General features: G+C 32.0%; 1 protein-coding gene across 6 annotated transcripts in view; it reads right to left on the bottom strand.

The window, feature by feature from the left end:
- NAALADL2 (N-acetylated alpha-linked acidic dipeptidase like 2) overlaps nt 1–20,327 on the bottom strand; it is a 1,088,713-nt gene that overhangs the window by 479,905 nt on the left and 588,481 nt on the right. For all 6 annotated transcript variants that reach the window (XM_039865076.1, XM_039865077.1, XM_039865078.1 and 3 more), the window contains one exon: nt 989–1,262. In XM_039865076.1, the coding sequence (XP_039721010.1) occupies nt 989–1,262 (274 nt within the window). The remainder of the gene's footprint in view (nt 1–988; nt 1,263–20,327) is intronic.

The following is a 20,327-nucleotide window of genomic DNA, read 5'->3' as shown; positions in this document are numbered from 1 at the left end:
TCAACTCCACCTCAGATCATCGGGCATTAGACTCTCATAGTAACACAAGTCCTTGGTGCCAAAAAGATTGGGGACCGCTTATCTATAGTATTATAAAAGACTGAAACTGTATATTAAACTGATACTTTAAATGGAGACAAAAAACTTGCTATTTAAGAAAATTAGTAACCAATTATATATTGTATCTAACTGGTATATTGACCTTACTATGGACTAGGCTCTGTCCTCTAAGGTTTACATATATTAGTTAATTTAATTCTCAAAATAACCTCTTGATGTTGGAACTATTTTATATCTATATTACAGAGATGAGCAGACTTAGTTCTAAATGTGTAAGAAACAGTGGGTAATTGGGGAGCTGAGATTAAAAACTAGTTTATGTGATTCTGGAAACCACGCACTTAACCACAATGCCGAAAAAACATCACACACAAAAACACATACAAACACCAAAACAAAATAAAACAAAACAAAAACACCGCTAACCCAGAAAACAGTAAAGCAATAATTCATACCTGGTCCCCTAGCTCAGGTGTTCTGTATTAAGAAAGCAGAAGCAATGTATTTTAAATCTTAAATCTGTAAATAATCACATCAGTTTCCCACTCTAGTTCTTGTGTTCGTACAGTTTCAAAACACAATCACCTCTATATTCTTTTTATCCATGTCAATCTATTAAAATTTGCCTCTTCAAAACCAAAGAATGAAATAAACATGTTCTCTATGAACTAAGCAAAATGTGAATGATTCAGTCACACATTCAACACTTTTGAATTAAATTCTTCTAACGTGTTTTCACTTTCAAAATATGACAAGTAAAGGGTCAGGCAATCCAAATCTTCCTTTCTCTTTTCTGGCACCTCTACACTGAGAACATTTAATGGTTACTTTCATGTGCTGCATCTTGCCAGTTAGTTCAATTTAGATGAAAGCTGTTGTTTTCTAATTTCATTTCACTGTAAATGACAGAGACAAATGGTCATATTACCTCGAGAGTTCCTTTGGCAGAATAGGCTGCGTATGAGTAGAGCAGATCTTGGCTGTTACGTTTTCTGGCTTCTTCACTGCAAGGCTGGCCATTAGGATGAAAGCATTGTCCGCTGCTGCTCAGAGTCACAGAGCTGGGAGAAGGGCCTGGCAGATTAAGCAGCACAGAGTAATTTACAAACTGTATATCTTCTAGGCCCAAAGATGTCCACTGAGTCTCAATCTTCTTTGAAATTTCTGTGTCATCTTCACTTGTGTACAGTTGTACCAAATTTCTGTAAGAAATTTAAAAAGCACACTCTAAAATGAAGAAAATATTTATTCTTTTGAGTTATGACTGTTTACTATATAAGCAATTAATAGCTGTGGGATATGAAAGAAACACAGGTAGAGGTGATGAACGTGAACAGAAATTGCACTAAATCAAAGCATGAATGAAGTTCTTAAATTAAGAACTTAAAAAGCACTACAGGACTGCAGAGAAGACAGTGATTAATGCCAACTAGTTCTTTTATTAGTTTTGATTCTTCTATTGACATCAATACAATCCATTTAAAACTCAGTTCCAAAGACAGGAGTCCTGCTGGTTGAGACAGTTCTGTATTATAATTACAATGATTCCATATAAGCTATGTGATTAATACACAGCTATTGCTATTTAAAATGATACAGACAGAACTTTTTGATACAAATTACATGCCAAAATACATGATGCTATGACCACAATGATATGTAATAAAATCAGTATATCATGGTGAAACCAACCACAGATCATCAAACCAATATGAAATTAATTTCTGTGTGTGCTTGCTGAAGTCTATATATTTATTCCTAAACCTGTTCCATAATCCATAGTAACATTACTTTTGTTTATGATATCCTAGAAGCCAGAAAAATTTGTAAAAAATAATATGTATAGAACCTAGCATAGATTCAGACATGGAAAATTTAAAAAATAATAATCCAATAAAGTTGTGCTTTGTTTGTGGCTGCAATGCAAAAGGACCAGATTCTTTTTTTTTGCAAAAACATATATTCTTATAGAAAATTTTCGCTATCCGATCCAAACTATTACCTAAGTGGATATTTTAATATTAGTTTTGCTCATCACATTACTTTTCTCACACATACTTGTTTCTTTTAGGACTGTCTGTTCAAGAAACCCAAAGTGAAACACATTCCCCGCCCCCCTCCCCAAAAATACATACAATGGAAAAAAATTACATACAATGGTATAGGAAGGCATTACTGAAAATAAAAGGTAGATCTATTGACATGGTTTAAAAGGAAGATGAAATAATAAAAAATGTCCCAGTTGTTTTCTATTTTTAAGGCGATTTCTATTATTATTTTTTAAATATCCAATTTGACCAATCATCAGTGCTATATAAGTTTATGGAAGAGCTGATTAAATAATTCTATTTCTTATTCTGAATAAGACTGATAGGTTGACTTTTAACTAGGCTTTTTATTTATTTATCTTTTATGGGGGGAGGATAATTGACAAATGAAATTGTATATATTTAAAGCATACGACATGATAATTTGATATACATGTACATTGTGAAATAATTATCACAGTCAAATTAGCCCATCCAGCACCTCGCACAGTTGCCTGAGCATGTGTTTGTGAGTTGAGAACACTTAGATCTATTCTCTTAGCAAATTTCAAATATAAGATGCAGTATATTAACTACAGTCACCTTGCTTATATTAGACCCTCAGAACGTATTCATCTTATAACGGAAGGCTTGTACTCTTTGACCAATTTCTCCTTATTTCCTCCAGCACCAAACTCCTGGCAATTTTGATTCTACTCTGTTTCTATGAGTCTGACTTTTTCTTTTTTCTTTTTTTTTAGATTCCACATAAGAGATACTATGCAATATCTGTCTTTCTTGATCTGGCTTATTATACTATCAGACTTTATCACAGTATCCTCAAAGTCCACCTATGTTGTTGCAAATAGTATGGCCTTTTTTTTTTTTTTAAGGCTGAATAACTTTTCTTCATACATATATATCACTTTTCTTTATCCATTCATCTATCTTTGAACACTTAAGTTGTTTTCATATTTTGGCTATTGAGAATGCTGCAATGAACATGGGAGTGCAGCTGTCTCTCCTAGATACTTATTTCATTTCCTCTGGATATATACCCAGAAGTGGTATTTCTGGAACATATAGTTCTATTTTTAATTTTTTGAGGAACCTCCATATTGTTTTTCTTAATGGCTATACCAGTTTACATTCCTAACAATAGTGCACACAGGTTTTCTCTTCTTCACATTCTCACTGGCACTTGTTATCTCCTGCTTTTTGATAATAGACAGCCTAATGGGTGTGAGGTAACATCTTGTGGTTTTGTTTTGTATTCTCTAGTGATTAGTAATGTTTCATGTATCTGTTGATTAATTGTATATCTTCTTTGGAGAAATGTCTATTCAAGTCCTTTTCCTATTTTCCGTTGGACTATTTGTGATTTTTTTTTGCTGTTGAATTGTATGAGTTCCTTATATATTTTACATGTTAAGCCATTATCAAATATATGTATAAATATATTCTCTCATTTTATAGGTTGCCTTTTCACTTTGTTGATTATTTCCTTTGCTGTACAGAAGCTTTTACTTTAGTGTAGTCCCACTTGTTTATCTTTGTTTTTATTGTCATATCCAAAAAAATATTGTGAATATCAATGTCAAGAAGTAGCCTTTTTTTTTTCTCTAGAAATATTTCAGTTTCAGATTTTATATTTAAATCTTGGTTGTGCATGTATGTGTGTGCACGTGCGTGTGTGTGTGTGAGAGAGAGAGAGAGAGAGAGAAGTAAGGTAGGAGTCTAATATCATGTTCTGCATGTGAATATCCAATTTTCCCAACAACATTTATTGGAGAGACTATTCTTTACCAGTTGTGTGTTCTTGGATCCTTTGTCAAAAATTAATTGACCATACTACATGGGTTCATTTCTGGATTCTCTATTCTGTTTCATTGATCTATTTTTTATTTTTAGATGTTTCACTGATCATTTTCAGTTGAACAGATCATTGATCTGTTTTTATGCCAATACTACAATGTTTTGATTACTATAGTCTTGTAATAGTTTGAAATCAAGAAGTTTAGTGCCCATACCTATGTTCTTCATACTGAAGATTGCTTTGGTTATTCAGGGTCTTTTGTAGTTGAATACAATTTTTAGGATATTTGTTCTATTTTTGTGAAAAATATCATTGGAATTTTGATAGGAATTTCACTAATTCTGTAATCATTTTGAACAGTATGGACATTTTAACAATATTAATTCTTCTAATCCAAGAACATGAGATTTTTTCCTCCCATTTATTTGTATCTTTTCAATTTTTTTCATCAATGTTTATAGTTTTCAGTGTACAAGCCTTTCATTTTCTTAGTTAAGTTTATTTATTCCTAAGTATTTTATCGTGTGTTTGCTTTGGTATCACACATATTAAGTATTTCTTTTTAGTGTTATGGTAAAAGGGATTGTTTTTAAATTTTTTAAAATATAATTTGTTGTGTGTAAAAACACAACTAATTTTTATATCAGTTTTGTATCCTGCAACTTTATAAAATTTGTTTATTTGTTCTAATAGTTTTTTAGTGAAAGCCTTAAAATTTTCTGTATAAAGATTATGTCATATGCAAACACAGACGATTTTACTTCTTCCTTTCGAATATGAATCACTTTTATTTCTTTTTCTTGCCTAATTGTTCTGGTAGAACTTCTGGTAATACCTTGATGGAAGTGAAGAGAGTAAGTATCTTTGTCTTGTTCCAGATCTCATAGGAAAAGCTTTTAGCTCTTCATCATTAAGTATGATGTGAGCTTTGGGCTTGTCATAGCTGGCATTTATTATGTTAAGGTACATTTCTTTTCTATTTAATTTGTTGAAAGGTTTTATCATGAAGGATGTTGAATTTTGTCATGTTTTTTTCTGTACCTATTGAGACGATCGTATAATTTTTACCTTTTAGTCTGTTAATTTGGTATATCAAATTTATTGATTTGCATATTTTTAACCATTCTTGCACCTCAGGGATAAATTACATTTGATCATATGATTCTTTTAATGATTCTTTTAATAAAATGCAGAATTCTGTTTGCTAGTCTTTCATCAAAGATTTTTTACACCTAGGTTCATCAGAAATATTGGCCTGTAACTTTCTTTTCTTGTATTATTCTTGTCTTCTGTCATATAAGGGAAATGCTGGCCTCACAAAACACATTTTAACTTTTTTGGAAGACTTTGAGAAGGATTGACATTAATTCTCCTTTCAATGCTTACTACAATTCAACAGTAAAGCCATCTGGTCCTGGGTTTTCTTTGTTGGGAAGTTTCTGATTATTGATTCAATCTTCTTTCTAGTTGTAGATCTATTCAAATTTTTAATTTTCTGATGATTCAATGTTTCTAGGAATTTCTCAGTTTCTTCTAGGCTGTCCAATTAGTAGGCATATAATTGTTCATAGCAGTCTCTTATGTTCCTTTTTATTTCTGTGGCATTTGTTGTGAGGTCTTCTGCTTTCGTTCTGATTTTGACTCTTCTTTCTTTCTTCTTAGTTAATCTAGCCAAAGGTTTGTCAGTTGTATCTTTTCAAAAGAAAAACAACAGTTCTCAGTTTCATTAATCTTTTCTATTGTTTTTCTAGTCTCTATTTCATTTCTGCTCTGATCTTTTTTGTTTCAGTCCTGCTGCTAACTTCAGGCTTTTTTGTTGTTATTGTTCTTTTTCTAGTTCCTTGAAGTGCAAAGTTAAGTTGCTTATATGAGATTTATCTTTTTAATGTAGGAATTTCATTTATAAACATCATCTAAGAAGTGTTTTTGCTGCATTTCATAAATTTTGGGATGTTCTGTTTCCATTTTTGTTTGTCTCAAGATATTTTTTGATTTCCCTTTTGATTTCTTCCATGACACACTAGTCGTTTGGGAGTATGCTGTTTAAGTTCTACATATTGTTTAATTTTCAGCTTTCTTCCTACTATTGATTTCTAGTTTCATAATATCATAGTTAGAAAAGATATTTGTTATAACTTGTTTTGTATCCTATGATCTATCTTGGGGATGTTTTGTGCATGCTTGAGAAAAATGTGTATTCTGCTGCTGTTGAGCAGAATGTTCTGTGTATGTCTGTTAGATCCACGTTCTCTAAAGTATAGTTCACCTCCAATATTTTCTTATTGATTTTGTCTGGATGATAGATCTATTGTTTAAAGTAGGATACTAAAGTCCTCTACTGTTATTTCATTGATATTTATTTCTGCCTTCATATTTGTTAATATTTGTTCATTATAGAGGTTCTAATGTTGGGTGCATATATATTTACAATCAATATCTTCTTTTGATGAATTGACCCTTTTAAAAGTATATAGTGGCCTTTTTTGCCTCCTTACAATTTTTTAACATGTCTAATTTGTCTTATATAAGGTTGCAGGCATCCTTAGAGACCAAAGCTATGGGTATAGACAGTACTGGTGAGGGCTGTTAGGATTGTGGGGTCTGGAGTGAGTGTCCCTGACATGAGCCACTCTGGCATGCAGATTTTTCAAACTGAAATCAATTAAAGCCCAGCAAATCCAAGAAGAGTTTTTCACTTCCCCCTTAAAGAAATTTAGAAAAACCTACTTTAGAAAGGGAAACATGGCACAATCACCTTAAGAATTTTCACTCTAGTATTAGTTAGACTCCAAACATGTTATCCTAGCTATACTCCATGTTCCATTATTTCTGAGCTGCCTACCAATAATTTGCCTGTCGTGCGTGTTTTGCTCTCTCTAAACTACCTGTAAGTCATGCATTCTCACTTCTGAAATCTAATACCCAATTTCTCTTTTTTCTTCTTTGTCCAAAATGTGCTATATACTCAATGTTGCCTCACTGTCTCTGGAAGTTTAATGCTTATGTAAACTGCCCATATGCACATATTGAAATTTTGATTTTCTCCTGTTAATCTACTGTATTTTGTTTGAATTATTCAACCAAACAAAAGAACTAAAGAGGTAAGGGGACTGCTTCTCCAGCCCCAACAGGGTCTTTGGTTGCTAAGTCTGCTTAGGACTTCCTATATATATATATATATATATTTTTTTTTTTTCAGAGAGGATATTGTTGTCTATGGGAACACTCTCTGGTGCCTGGTCCACTTCCTCTTTTTTTATAGATTTAATATTTTGTATGTTTATGTTCTTAAAAATTCATTCCTAGCATGATTTTTTTTTTTTTTTTTTTACTCTACATAATTGATAACTTATTGTTTTCTGCTGGTCTCAGTCTATGGATAACAATGATACCCATTAGAAAAAGCTTGAGGGCACTCACCTGGGCCCCCGTGAGTTTCCCACGGTATCTCCCCTTTCCAAACTAATGTTATGACAGGACCAACCCTTGTGGTTCTTATTGTGATTGCAAGACACCTTTCAGTAATAACAAATTGGAAATGTTGAAGAAAAAAATGTTTGTTACTTATAGGCCCTTAAGTATGTAAGGCACAATCAGTGGGGCACACAGTGAGGTCATGAGTAGAGAAAGGAAGCATAAATGGGCCTGGGGGGTCTGCTTTTATTGGGGTTGAGGGTAGGGGCCCAGGGTTCACCGATTCACTCTTTACTGCTGAATTTAAAATGTAACAGCAGGAATTTAAAGCATGGGCAGAAAAAAAAAAAAGTAGCCCCAAGTGATCAGTTATTAAAATTAACCAAGATCTCTGAAATGACAAAGCCTCAGTAGGTAGAAGCTGCCCACCTCTTTAGTGTGTGGCTGGCAATGTGTTTATTAGAAATAGTCTTCTTTGAAGCAGAAGCCTCTTTGAAGTGCACACCTCTGCAATCAAAGCTTAAATCAGCCACCTACATTACAAAAGGAAAAGCCAACTGCCAGGGTTTACACTACACTTACATATATGTGTTCTATTTTTTCAGCTTTATCGATATATATTTGACATATAACATTGTTTAAGTTTAAGCTGTATAATGCGTTGACATAACCAAGTCAACATTTATATATTGCAAAATGATTATGACCATAGCATTAGCTAATAACTATAACACATCACATAACTATCTTTTTTTGTGTGTATGTGTGGTGAGAACAATTAAGATCTATTCTCTTAGCAACTTTCAGCATAGTAATTATAATTAATATATGTATTCTTTTGTGATTTGCTTCTTTCACTCAGTATTATGTTTCTAAGATTCCTCCAGTTTTCAGATTATTTTATAAAGTGTGATAGTGACATCCATGTTGTATTCTAAATATCAGGTTAAAGATCTTCCCTTTTCTTATATTGCTAAGAGATGTTTTATGAATGTGTTTTAATTTTATCAGACGTTCTAATGAATTTATTAAGAAAATCTTATTATCCTTTTAATATGGTAGATTACATTAATCGATTTTTTTTCACATTCACTCAAACTTGCATTCCTAAGATTAACTCTACTGAGTAGAATGTGTTATTGTTAAGTAACTAGTCAGACATGAGCAATAAGAGAACAAAGGAGTAGAAGCCCAGCCTAGAGACTGCCTAAAGGACACCCTATTGGGAGTTAGAGAATCCTGCTTGCATCCCCAGAGACAAAGGACAGGATGGCCATAATCTTAGCTGGTTTAATCTGGCCATAGAGGCCTGCGCAGAAGGTACTGTCCTAATTTGCCCACAATCTAAGCCTCATTATACTGTCATTATAATATTATGTTTATGCCTGGAAAGTTCATGAATCTAATTATAACAGACTGAATTCTGGGTATGCACATGCACATAGACAAAGAGTTATATAGCAGCCAAGTGTCAATAAAAATGACCTCACTTATCAGTCACCTAAGAATGCTTTATAACCACCCATCATGGCCTTAAATGTAACACAGACCTCTCCCTCCCCTGGGCTTACAGCTTTCTATCTTCCCCAGCTGTGACCCATCTCCCACCACCATATGTATCCTCATTTCCACATAGTTAGCCAGGTTTAGGCTTGACCCTCCTTCTACCTCATAACGTGCCTTTAATAAATGAATATTTCTCATAATTCACTGAGTGAAATTCATTTCTTCATTAATGATAAGGACTTAGAGGTGTGTTACTGGAACTTCGATCTTTGTTATGTAACATCATGATTTTAGCTATTATGTGATTTATATTGGCAAAATTTTGTTTATAATTTTCATGTTTATTTTTATAAATAAAGTTGATACACAAAGTTTCTTTCAGGCATCATTTCTGTCTGATTTTAGTCTGAAGTTATAAAAATCTCATAAAATGAGAAAGAGTGTTCCCTCTCTTGATCTGTTCTCTGGGACAGCTTGACTATTATAGTTTTTGAAAGACAGAAATTATTCTTGAACTAAAAAATGTTTGTACTTGATGTTTTTATTATGAAAGAGCTAAGAAATGCTGATTCAATGTTTTAATGCCATGAGAATTTTACTATTTCTTCTTTGAATCACAGCTCTTTTATTGCTCCCTGTGCCACCTGCTATTAATCTTGAAATTTCTAGGTTTCTTGTTTCATCATATGACATAATACTTTCTTTCTTAAATTTTGGTTTCTCTTACTATCCTGTTAGCTCAGAACAGTGGTATTTTAAAGGAGGTTTATTATAATGCATACATCTAGGTATTTTTCAGAATATCTGTTTAAAAATAATACCCAAAACAGAAATGCACTGACTTGAGCACCTAACTCCTCTGTAAGACATGTTTTCTTTGTAAGTACTGATTGTTCTTCCCACCATATCTAAAAAGCAAAACCAAGTTACTGCATCTTCCACAGACTTATTATAAAGTATTTTGTTCAAATTTATTGATATGATATTATTTTCACATTATTGCTACCTGATAAGAGATTACACAAATCTTGTATATTATGTAATTGACTAGATTTAAAAATATATGAGAATCCCTTTATAGTAATCTGAAGAGTACCACTATTATCAATATAAAAAATGCATCCTAAAAGATGTTCAAGTTTGATATATGCATGGATATAAAAATACTAGTCTCTAAAAAAATGATAAACATTTTTTTCCTAATAAGCACTGCCTAACATTCTACATAATTAGTAAGTTAATAAATACCTGTTCAAGTCCAGTCTTCCTAAGATTACTTTTTAATTCTGCTGCCTTTAAATAGTATTTTAAATTTATCAAATTCTTTACACCAAATGTATTGTTGGTGCTTGTGGCCACAGCGTTTACCCTGAGATAACTTGTAGATTAGAGTCTTAACAATGTCCCCCAAATTTGCCATGAAATATCTAGCTTTTATTATTATTTTCACATTGCTCTAGTATATCGATAGTCTTTGGAAACAAATTATATCGTTCTATTTATAGCATTATGTTTTAAGTAGTAGTATTTCTATTTATAAAATATAGTAATTCTTGATCACTGAAAATGCCAAATTCTAGAAAACGTAGCATTCCTACGTGTAATGTTAACATTGTTCTTGAACAGTTAGCTGAAGATTCAAGATTTATGTATACATTTCTGTTACTTAGGATTAGAGACAAGTTCTGTTTAGAAATAAGTCCAAGAACAGTTTTTATCTTTTATTTGCACACTGAAAATGAGTTAGATTTGCTTCAGCCTCAAAGAATGTGTTTATATAAAATTAAATTAATGCTAGCAGCAAACTGCATTTTTTTTCCTAAATGAGAAGTGGGTTAAAGAGGCCATATGTGTCCTATGTTCTGAAATTACGTAACTTTTAAATCTAAATCATTTAAATCAATAGTCATTAAAATAAAGTTATTAAAAATTAAAAAAAATCTTATTGATATTAATGATTTGGTCAAAGGAATCTATTCATTAATCATTTTAAATCGCTTAGAATGTTCAAATGCCTAGAATTTATTGAGAATTTCCAGTTTTCCGAACATTTTTTCCACCACATAAATAGTTTGAGATTTTATGGTGAACAGTTCTGTTCTAATTAACAGTTTGCTATATTCAAAAAGAAATGTTATTAAGTAATTAACTGCCATGTAATCTCAATTTACTAATTTCAGAGAAAGCTGCAAAGCTATAAGTATGTCACCTAAAATCACAAGGTATCTATTTGACAAAAAATTTATTCTGCCTTCATTTTTTAAATCAGAGTTTCCATGGGCCAATAGTTTTGGCAGGAGGCATGAGACCTGAATGTGGAAGTAAGTTTGGCATTAGTGTTCCTTTGGCCAGTGGAGACTAGAAATGGGAAGATTTTTGGCTTTGGTAGACAAAATTCGGTTTATATCAATGTTCAACACCTGCTACTGAATAAGCCATGGAGCAACACAAGTGTTAGAACTAAAGGAAGTGATGCATATAGTATTCCTACTTCCGGGGAGAGTGCCAAGATTATACTGTAAATGAATAGGAAAATAACACATCTAAAGAAATTTACTAGCATTACATAGAAAAAAAAAAAGCACATTTACTAATGTCCACTGAGACTTTCTTATGTGTGTATGCAATAACATACACACACACACTCATATTGTAGCAGTTGATATTTCTCACATATTAAAAAAAAAAAAAGGTTTCTTTAAGTTTGTTCTTTGCCTTAGTATCCAATGTAGTAAAATTCTACGAATAATGTTCTTTATGTGTACCGTGAACTTAAGAACTCTTGAAAGAATTAAAAGCATGAACTGACTTTATGTCTCAATTTGGCTTTTGAAATATTGTCTATTATACGTGGTAAAATGGTATCACATGTAATAGCAAGAAATTAAATGGTCATGAGGGAAAGGCAACATACCTTCACCTTCCCAGACAGTCAACTACTAATGACATATTAAATAGGAGCATGATTACTACCTCTTACTTTCTAAAATAACATAATAACTGTATATTTTGTATTGACAGGATACTATAGAGACTGAAAACACTGCGCATAATCATTGCATACAAAAAAACCTTCATATAGCCGTTGTCACCATTTTACAAACAAGGAAATTGAAAGTCAGGTAATATAATGAAGATGTAAAATGTTCCAGATTAAATAATTCAGATTCTACTATACAACATTGTATTTCAGATTTCCACTATAATACACTACTGTTTAGACAGAACAGATAGTTTTTCAAACTTAGGTGCTTTACAAAAGTAATAAAAATGTTGAGTATTGAAAGCCAAGTATATGGTAAAATAATTAAAAGTCAAATGGTGTGAGGTTGAAGGAAAGAAATACTTAAGCTCTTGAGAAACTAAGACAGAGAGAAATCAAAGTAACTATTTCAAGAATACAATAGCCCACATTTCAACATTTGGGAACCGTCTGAACAAGAAAAAATACTGCTTCCGGTATATTTAATTTTTTCAAAACTAGCACAGAAAAAGATTATCTGAAAGAGAACTTAATACCCCTCTTCTTGTGATTAATGACAACATGGTAAATAGCTGTCTGCTTTGCAACTGCTAATGGATTTGGTGACCCCCAGCTAAGTCCCCAGAATAAAGCTCAATAAACACACATTTAATTAATTTGATATTTCTTTCAACCAATGTTGCACAAATAGTAAAATAAACTTGATTAAAACCACGACACAGAGAAATAAAATTAATTGCCAACACATCTCTTACTACCTAAACAGGGAAAAAAAAAAAAAAAAAGAGTCCAGTGGTATAACACTATATCGTTCACACTTGCACATATTTGTATAGGAGATAATTTCATCTCTGGTTAATAATGGGTGCATATTAGAATTGCAAGAAAAAAACAATAGTATCTCACAATGAAGCATTTAAAAATACATTTTAGAAAGAAGAAACGTGATTGCAAAACAAAAGCTATCCAAGACATAAAGGCTAATAAGATTTTACAGAATGTACCAACCCTACACAAGAATACTATACTTACTGTTAATAATGTCTTACTTTTGAGACTCTTTTTATCTTTTTTTCATGAATAATTGTTAAATGCCATTTTCAGATCAAGTTACTTTAATTTGTCTAAACTAAATCTAAAAGTATACTCAAAAAAGGAACAAATTAATCCAATCTGTAAGACATGAGAAGTCTTAAATTTCATCAGCTTGGTTCTCTAATGCAATGACATAAACTTGGATGGTAGCAAAACTTGCAAGAATTTTTGATTTAAAGAGTCACTACTCCATGATCCAATGTTCCTCCAGGTAATTAAAAGATTACTGAAAATATTGAGAGAAGTATTTTTTATTTCAATAAAATTGTAACAAAAATGACTGATCTTCATCATTCTTTAGAATAAGCATATTTCCTGAGAATTTTTTTTAATTACTTGAAACACTAACCAAATTCCTTTTTCTTGGTATTAAAACAAAATTATTACTTTACTAATCTTAAAAAAATAAACTTTTTAAGGACAAGTAGTGAGTCTTACGCACTTTAACACATCTGGAAACTTCAACTACAGTGCCTTGTGTGTTGCAAATAACATAACAAATATTCAGTAAATATATTTTAGTAAATAAATATACCTTTAACACTATATGAAAGTATAATATATAGTTAATTTTCCAATATAATAAATTAAATCATCAGTGGTACTATAAGTTTGACTAAAATAATGAACATAATTTTTAGGTATTTTTCTGATGCTGCAAATAGGTTAAGGTTGTTTTCAGAACAATGAATGGTAATACCTATGTCAGAACAATAACATTAGTAAGAATTTAAATGTTAATTATCACTTAGTAATCAAGCCTACCTCTCTTCATGGACATTCTCATTACAGCATTCAAGACTGAAATTTTCTCTATTAAGTCATACTCATTACATGACAACTTACATAAATCATAAGAAAACCAATAGTTAATAAACCCAATTTTATGAAATATATCAAAAGTAATCTGTAGAAATGCCTGGACTTTGGAAGTCACGATGGTATGAAAACAAAAATGAAAACTCTAACTGCTAAAAGGATAGAAAATAGAGTTTGGACAGGGAAAGCATATTTGACATTGTGATATTTGAATAAGCTGTCATTCAAGTGCTTCATCTCTATTGTACACACAAAGAAAAAGACTTTTGCTAGACAAGAAATGAGCAGCACTGATGTTGGTGTATTTCTGACATACACGATTCCTGGTGGGCCAGAACCTAATCTACTAAATTTAACGAATAATCTATGATACTAAGAGAGCTAACTGACAAGAAAAGATTGGCAGGAGTTAGAGGGCTGCCATGGGGAGAAATGGGAGCTTTAGGAGAAGTAGAAAAGAAAGTAAAAAGATGCTGGATTTTGGATTCAGCAAAAGAGGGCTTAAATTCTGGTTCTTCCATACAAGCTAAATGTCCTTGTGCATGTCAATAATTTTCGAGTCTCATTTACATGTATTTATGTTATTTTTTTAAAAGCATTAAATGAGATAACACATGTAAAATAGTTAGTACAGTCTCTAGCACTTTCTGACACCTAATGAATGTTAACGTTCTTTCTCTTTCCTAAATGGTTTGTCCCAAATACTGAAAAAGGAGTAATGGCATCTATTTTACTACAAGGACTGCATATGAATATACACATGAGCTTAACTTCAATTCATGGTGGAATTATAAAGCCCCATTTGCCATCTTTCCTTCCTTTCTTTTGAAATAATTCATGACATCTGAATGTACAGACATGTCACATTTGAATTCTAAACAATGGATTCTAATTTTTATATATTTTCTTTCCTTCTTATAAGCCATTAACAGTTAAAGACGGGAGCACAGTGGAAAAGTTGTTTAGAAGTAAGGGTCTGAGATTATTGGTTATTTATTATTCATAGAAAAATTAAAAACATCCTTTTAAAAGTTTTATTTTTCTTATTTCGTAATTATATTTACTGAAGAAAAATAGAAAAGACAGATAAGCAAAAACTTAAACTAAATAATTCAATAAAATGATCTCAATAGGAAAATGTCCTACTGCTAAATCAAAGAACTGTATTACCAGTGGCAAAATTGAATTTATAATTCAAATGCTTTTGAAAGTAAATATCCATCACAATTATCACTGCTTAAGCTGTCACCATTACCAACATTTTCTGAGTATCTGCCTGTGGTAGCAACTGTCTTAGGTGTTTTATACTCATAAACTCAAATTCTGCACACAAAATTTAAAATTAGATTAAGATGAGCCTAGAAAAGAATTAGAATAATTCACAAATTTTAAGAAAGGAGATTTACAAACTTGCCTTTCTGCTCTGACCCAAGCCAAACAGTTGAACCTCATGAAGTGACTTTCTACCACAGCAGTTCTCCAAATGTGGTCAGAAAACCCCTACGGAGTCCCAGAGGCTCCTTCAGGGATCTATGAGATCATCACAATTATTTTTGTATAAATACTAAGACATTGTTGCCTTTTTCACTGAAATATGAACTGATGGTACAAAAGGAATACTGAATAAAACTGCTGGCCTTTTGGCACAAATAAATGCAGTGGTAACAAACTTAACTAATAGTTATTGAACTCTCCATTATCAATCATTTGCAGAAAAAAAACAAAACTCAGTTTCATTCAACACTGATGAATCTGTAAGACTAATTTTATTAAATCTCAAACTTGAACATGTCTTTTTAATAATTTTTGTTATGAAATGAGAAGTATACATACATAAAACACTTCTGCTGCATACTAAAGTGTAATAGCTTCCAAAAAAAAGCACTTGTATGAGTTGTAAACTGATCTAGTATTTCTTTTCATGAAACACCATTTTGACTTGAAATAGTATGGATAAATTATTATAGATCAGACTCTGGTACATTGGAGACATTTCTGAAAAAATAAGGAGGTAGAACTTTAGGAAAATAATGTGAAGTTTTTCTGAAAACAAAAATATTCAAGTCTTGAGTTCACAGTTGCTCAAGGCCATTAATGCTTAAGTTGGTATATAGTTAAGACTAGAACTCTGATTCTGATTTTTCTTATAGTCAGTCACTGCTCTTTTCCTATCCATAATAATGTTACATAATTGTACTGAACTCTATTAAGCTAACTGTGAGAAATAAGTACCAGCTAAGTAAGTTCTGTTAATTGCCACCTTAAGTGTTACATTTCTTGCATAGCCAGCAGACTATTTTTAGTCTTTAAAAATATATGCATATATTTTCAAATTGAGACAAGCTGTTTGAGAATAGTTAAACTCATTTTTGATCCATGTGAAATTAATAGAACAAAAATATTTAATTTGGGTCTTAAGCAAGATGGTGCAAAGCAGAGTTGCTTTTTTTGCTTGTTATTTGGGGTGGGGGTCTGCAAAAACTCTTCTCTGAGGACTGCAAACTGGAAATTAGCACAAGTTCTTGCTGGACAGGCTTTCCCAATATATCCCTTAAAGAACTAAATGTTCTTAATTTTATATTCTTTTTTCCTCCCTCTGTAGGTTTTGGGTATATGTGGTTAGGTGGGTTGTAATTACTTAGCACATATATACCCAGGGATAAATGAAAGGAAAAAATTGTTTTGATTTTCTCTGAATTTGACTGCTATAAACATAATCTCATATACAAAATGCCTAAAGCACATGTGAATCACCATTTTAGTTACATTCCAGAGATTCAAAACTTCTTTCCTTCAAAGTAAATTTGATATTACCATAGCCTGTGTTTTACCACCATTTAAAATTGGGAGTTTTTAAATCTAGAATTTCTGGTTCTTCCCTGCCCTGCCCCCTGCCCCAGATCCCCCTTTCTTTTCTGGCCTCATTTTTAAATCTGAGGATCTGATATCACTGATCTGGAATTCTTGCTTTCCAACAATCTGCTAGAATGGGAGAGTACTTGGCTATTTTAGACAGGCATGAGCTCTGCAGTTCATAACTTAATCCCCAATAGTCTAGCACTTAACTCACTTTATTTTATATTATCTAATTGATCCAAGAAGACTTTTTAGTTTTTTTAACGTCTGTCCTTACAATATATACTCTAGAAAGTTAGAAATTTTAAATGATTATCTACTTTTCCATGAACCTATTACTATTATTTGCATCTATTTTTAAATAAAGAGTATTTTTATACTCCCTTGAGGCCTCATTAAGCTTGAGGTAATTCAGCTTATTTCCTAAAAGCCAATGGAACTAACAATTATGCTAAAGAAAACAACTACAGCAAAATTTAATTTTGTTTTAATATTAATGACACTGGTATATGTGAAGAGATGAGAGAATAGGGAATCAGGGTATGTAATATTCATAATTGGTGATCTTTTTTGTATGACTGCTTTTATACTATTTCTTGTCATATGAAAAGTCAAAAAAGAATTTTAAAAACCAAATAAGAAGCCAGACAGTACATTTGTGACAGATTATTGGCAGGCTAGAAAATATATTTATCTTTAGAAAGGATGATTATAAATTGGCACTAAAATTATCCATCCATTAAGGATCTACTGACATATCATGTCATAGACATTAATAGAAAAGAAATCATTCTATTTAGAGATAATTCCATTTAGTACTACATTTTTCTCCAGGAATATGTTTATTACCACCGAGCCTGTCTGCCTGACTAGACCAGTCCTTAGAGACTTATTTCTTGCCTCAGCCAAAAAAATTATTTTAATTATAAAAAGAGTCAGTTTCTGAATTGATAGATTGTTTTAAAATTTTTCAGTGGAATGAGTGTGAACTGGCTTATACGGCAAGAATCAAGAGCTGAATTAATGAATTAGGTGTGTAGAGACAACCATAGCACCTCCAAGAATGAGGCAGGTAAGCCACTAAAATGACTTTTGACCAAGTGGTTAGGGGGCATCACTTGTAGAATTTCTGAGGCCAAGATTCTCAGAGACATTAAAGAAGCCATAGAAGTGGCCTGAGAGGTGGTGATACCATGGTGATGAGAAACCCAAGACTGAACAATGTGCAAAATTGCAGGTAAGCAGTCAATTGTCAGATTATTAGCTAACAGGTAAGCAAGACTCCTGCACAGATTTGTAATTCTGGGGCAGATCATCAGATGCTGGGCAGAGAAGGAAAAGAAATGCAAGGCAAAGTGCCATGAGGAGAAGGGCCAAGTGATATATCAGGACTGTGATTCAAGAACTGATATCTTATTAGAGGAAAAGAGACATAATTTTAACATGGGAGCAAAGCAAGATTTTCTTGGAGATACTTCTCTGTTATTGATGAACTAGCACTAATAATAATGATTTATCGATATGCATATCAACCCTGAAAATTATTTGTACTGAAACAATAAAGATGAAGGAACAGGTTCAGAAAGATTGAGTTAGTTAATGACTTTTCTATCTCATTTTAATAATAAGTAATCTCAGAGGCCATGACGGTGATTTGACTACATGTAGATGTCCAGTAATTTCAGCTGGGAAATAAGAGAACTGTGGTCATTGGGAACCACTAAATCAGCTGATATTCAGAAAAGCAATTTGTATTATCTTAAGTACAAAAAAATATGTAAAAAATTAATAAACCCCATTAATCCACAGAAATACATTGCATTATTTGTGCATTGTGAAGTAAACACCACAGCAACACCAAACATTTACGTCTACGTATTCAAAGTAACGCATGGTAACATCTATACTGCTGAATTACATGTCCCAATGGTTAGGGCTTAAATTAATAAGAAATGTATGCAAAAGAGATTTTAAACTTAATAATTACACTAATTTTGATATCTATATAAAGTTGCCAGATTAGTAAGAATGAACAAAACTAGTTAAATTTTTATTCTTAATATTTCTACTCTCTTCATAGCTCTATCAAACAGCACAAGAATGTTTGTTGTCTCTTGAAGACTCGATAGGAAATAAATGGTTTTCTCATGACATCTGATTTTTACTTTTCAGGGATCAGTCAAAGAAGACTGATGATAAGCAATACTTTCACTCACCTAAAGCTCTGACAGGACATGAATAGATTTATCAAAACTAAATCAGTAACTGATATTTGTACAAAACATGCAATTAGTCCAAAGGTTTATAGCCTCTCAAGATAAATAACTGTCAGAAAGCCATCCCTTACTAAAAAAATGTTTCATCTGAAAGACAGAACAATTTCCAGCACTGCTGTGAAAGCCAACACAATGACCATGACTGGTTTCCAAAAAGTTTGTCTAATTTTCTATGATTTTTATATAAATTATAAATTCAATACATTGATTTATTAGGCAAAAATGCTGCCAGATATATGACAATATAAACATAACCTTTATACATAAGAACAATGGCAGTGTTTCTTCACAAAATGTCTTCATATTTGTTTTGAAAAATAATTTCAGTATTTATATAAAAGACATGTTGGCTCATATTGGGTACATATTTCTTGTAAAATTCAATAATGAAGTTCAATTTTCAAATTTTCGCAAGGCTTTCTTTCCATTACTTTTATAATACCATTAAGAGGCACTGCATTTTGATTGAACCTTAAGAGTTTCCTCTTGCAGTCCATAGGTACAGAGTTGTAAAATAAATGGGATATTTCACTTCAGATGAGAAAGAGGAACACAGGAGAAATGCAGTGATGGAATTAAAAATGTGGTTCTGAAAACAAAACATGTTCAAATCTCTAGTATGCTACTTACTAATTAAATGACCTTGGGCAGGTTATTAAAACTCTTTAAGCTTCAGTTGTTTCACTGGAAAATGAAGATAATAATAATAATAGTACACACATTATTAAAAGTTATGATTAAATATGGTAATCTCTATAAAAGAATTAGTTCAGTGACTACTCAGTTCCTACCCACTGCTCAATCCATCATACTATCTTCTGTACCTACTAAATTACATAAATGCATAGTATTTATCTAGATTGCTCTTGCCCTGGTAAAGAGTAGACATATATCATGCATAGGTCTCCTTGCCTTCAATAGCTGTGGGTAATTATTTGGTTATGATATTATCGATTAGTTTCTTTTGAATATCTAATTATTGACTAGCAGATAGCATTAGCTCTTTTGTAACTTGACCCCTATAACCCTTGTGACCTGAGGAAAGACTCCAGAAATGGGAAGTAGGTATTTTGTTTGGCTGACATGATTTCCTCTGTAATGACATATATATAATCTTTAATGTCTATATGACAAAGTTCTAAACTTATTTTTCAGTATTTAGATTTGGTCACAGCCTTGTCCCGACTTTCATTTCTAATCTGATCTATTGAAATACTCCTACCTGTTGGATGATTCAGAGGCAGCATGACAGGTATTTAAGAATAGGAAATGGGAGTCAGGCTGGCATAGGTTCTCCTACTGTCCAGATCCGTATTTGAGACTTTGGACAAGTTACGTAAACTTTTCGAACCTCAGATATCTCATGATGATTCCTACTTCAATGAGCTGCTATTAAAATCAAAAATGACATTTGTAAACTGCTTAGCACAATGCAGGCATATGATAAGCACTCAATAAGTAATTTTTACTTTGAG

The sequence above is a fragment of the Pteropus medius genome, unplaced genomic scaffold (genome assembly GCF_902729225.1).
Source record: "Pteropus medius unplaced genomic scaffold, Ma_sr-lr_union100, whole genome shotgun sequence".
Lineage (NCBI taxonomy): Eukaryota > Metazoa > Chordata > Mammalia > Chiroptera > Pteropodidae > Pteropus > Pteropus medius.
This window is presented reverse-complemented; position numbering and strand designations above follow the sequence as displayed.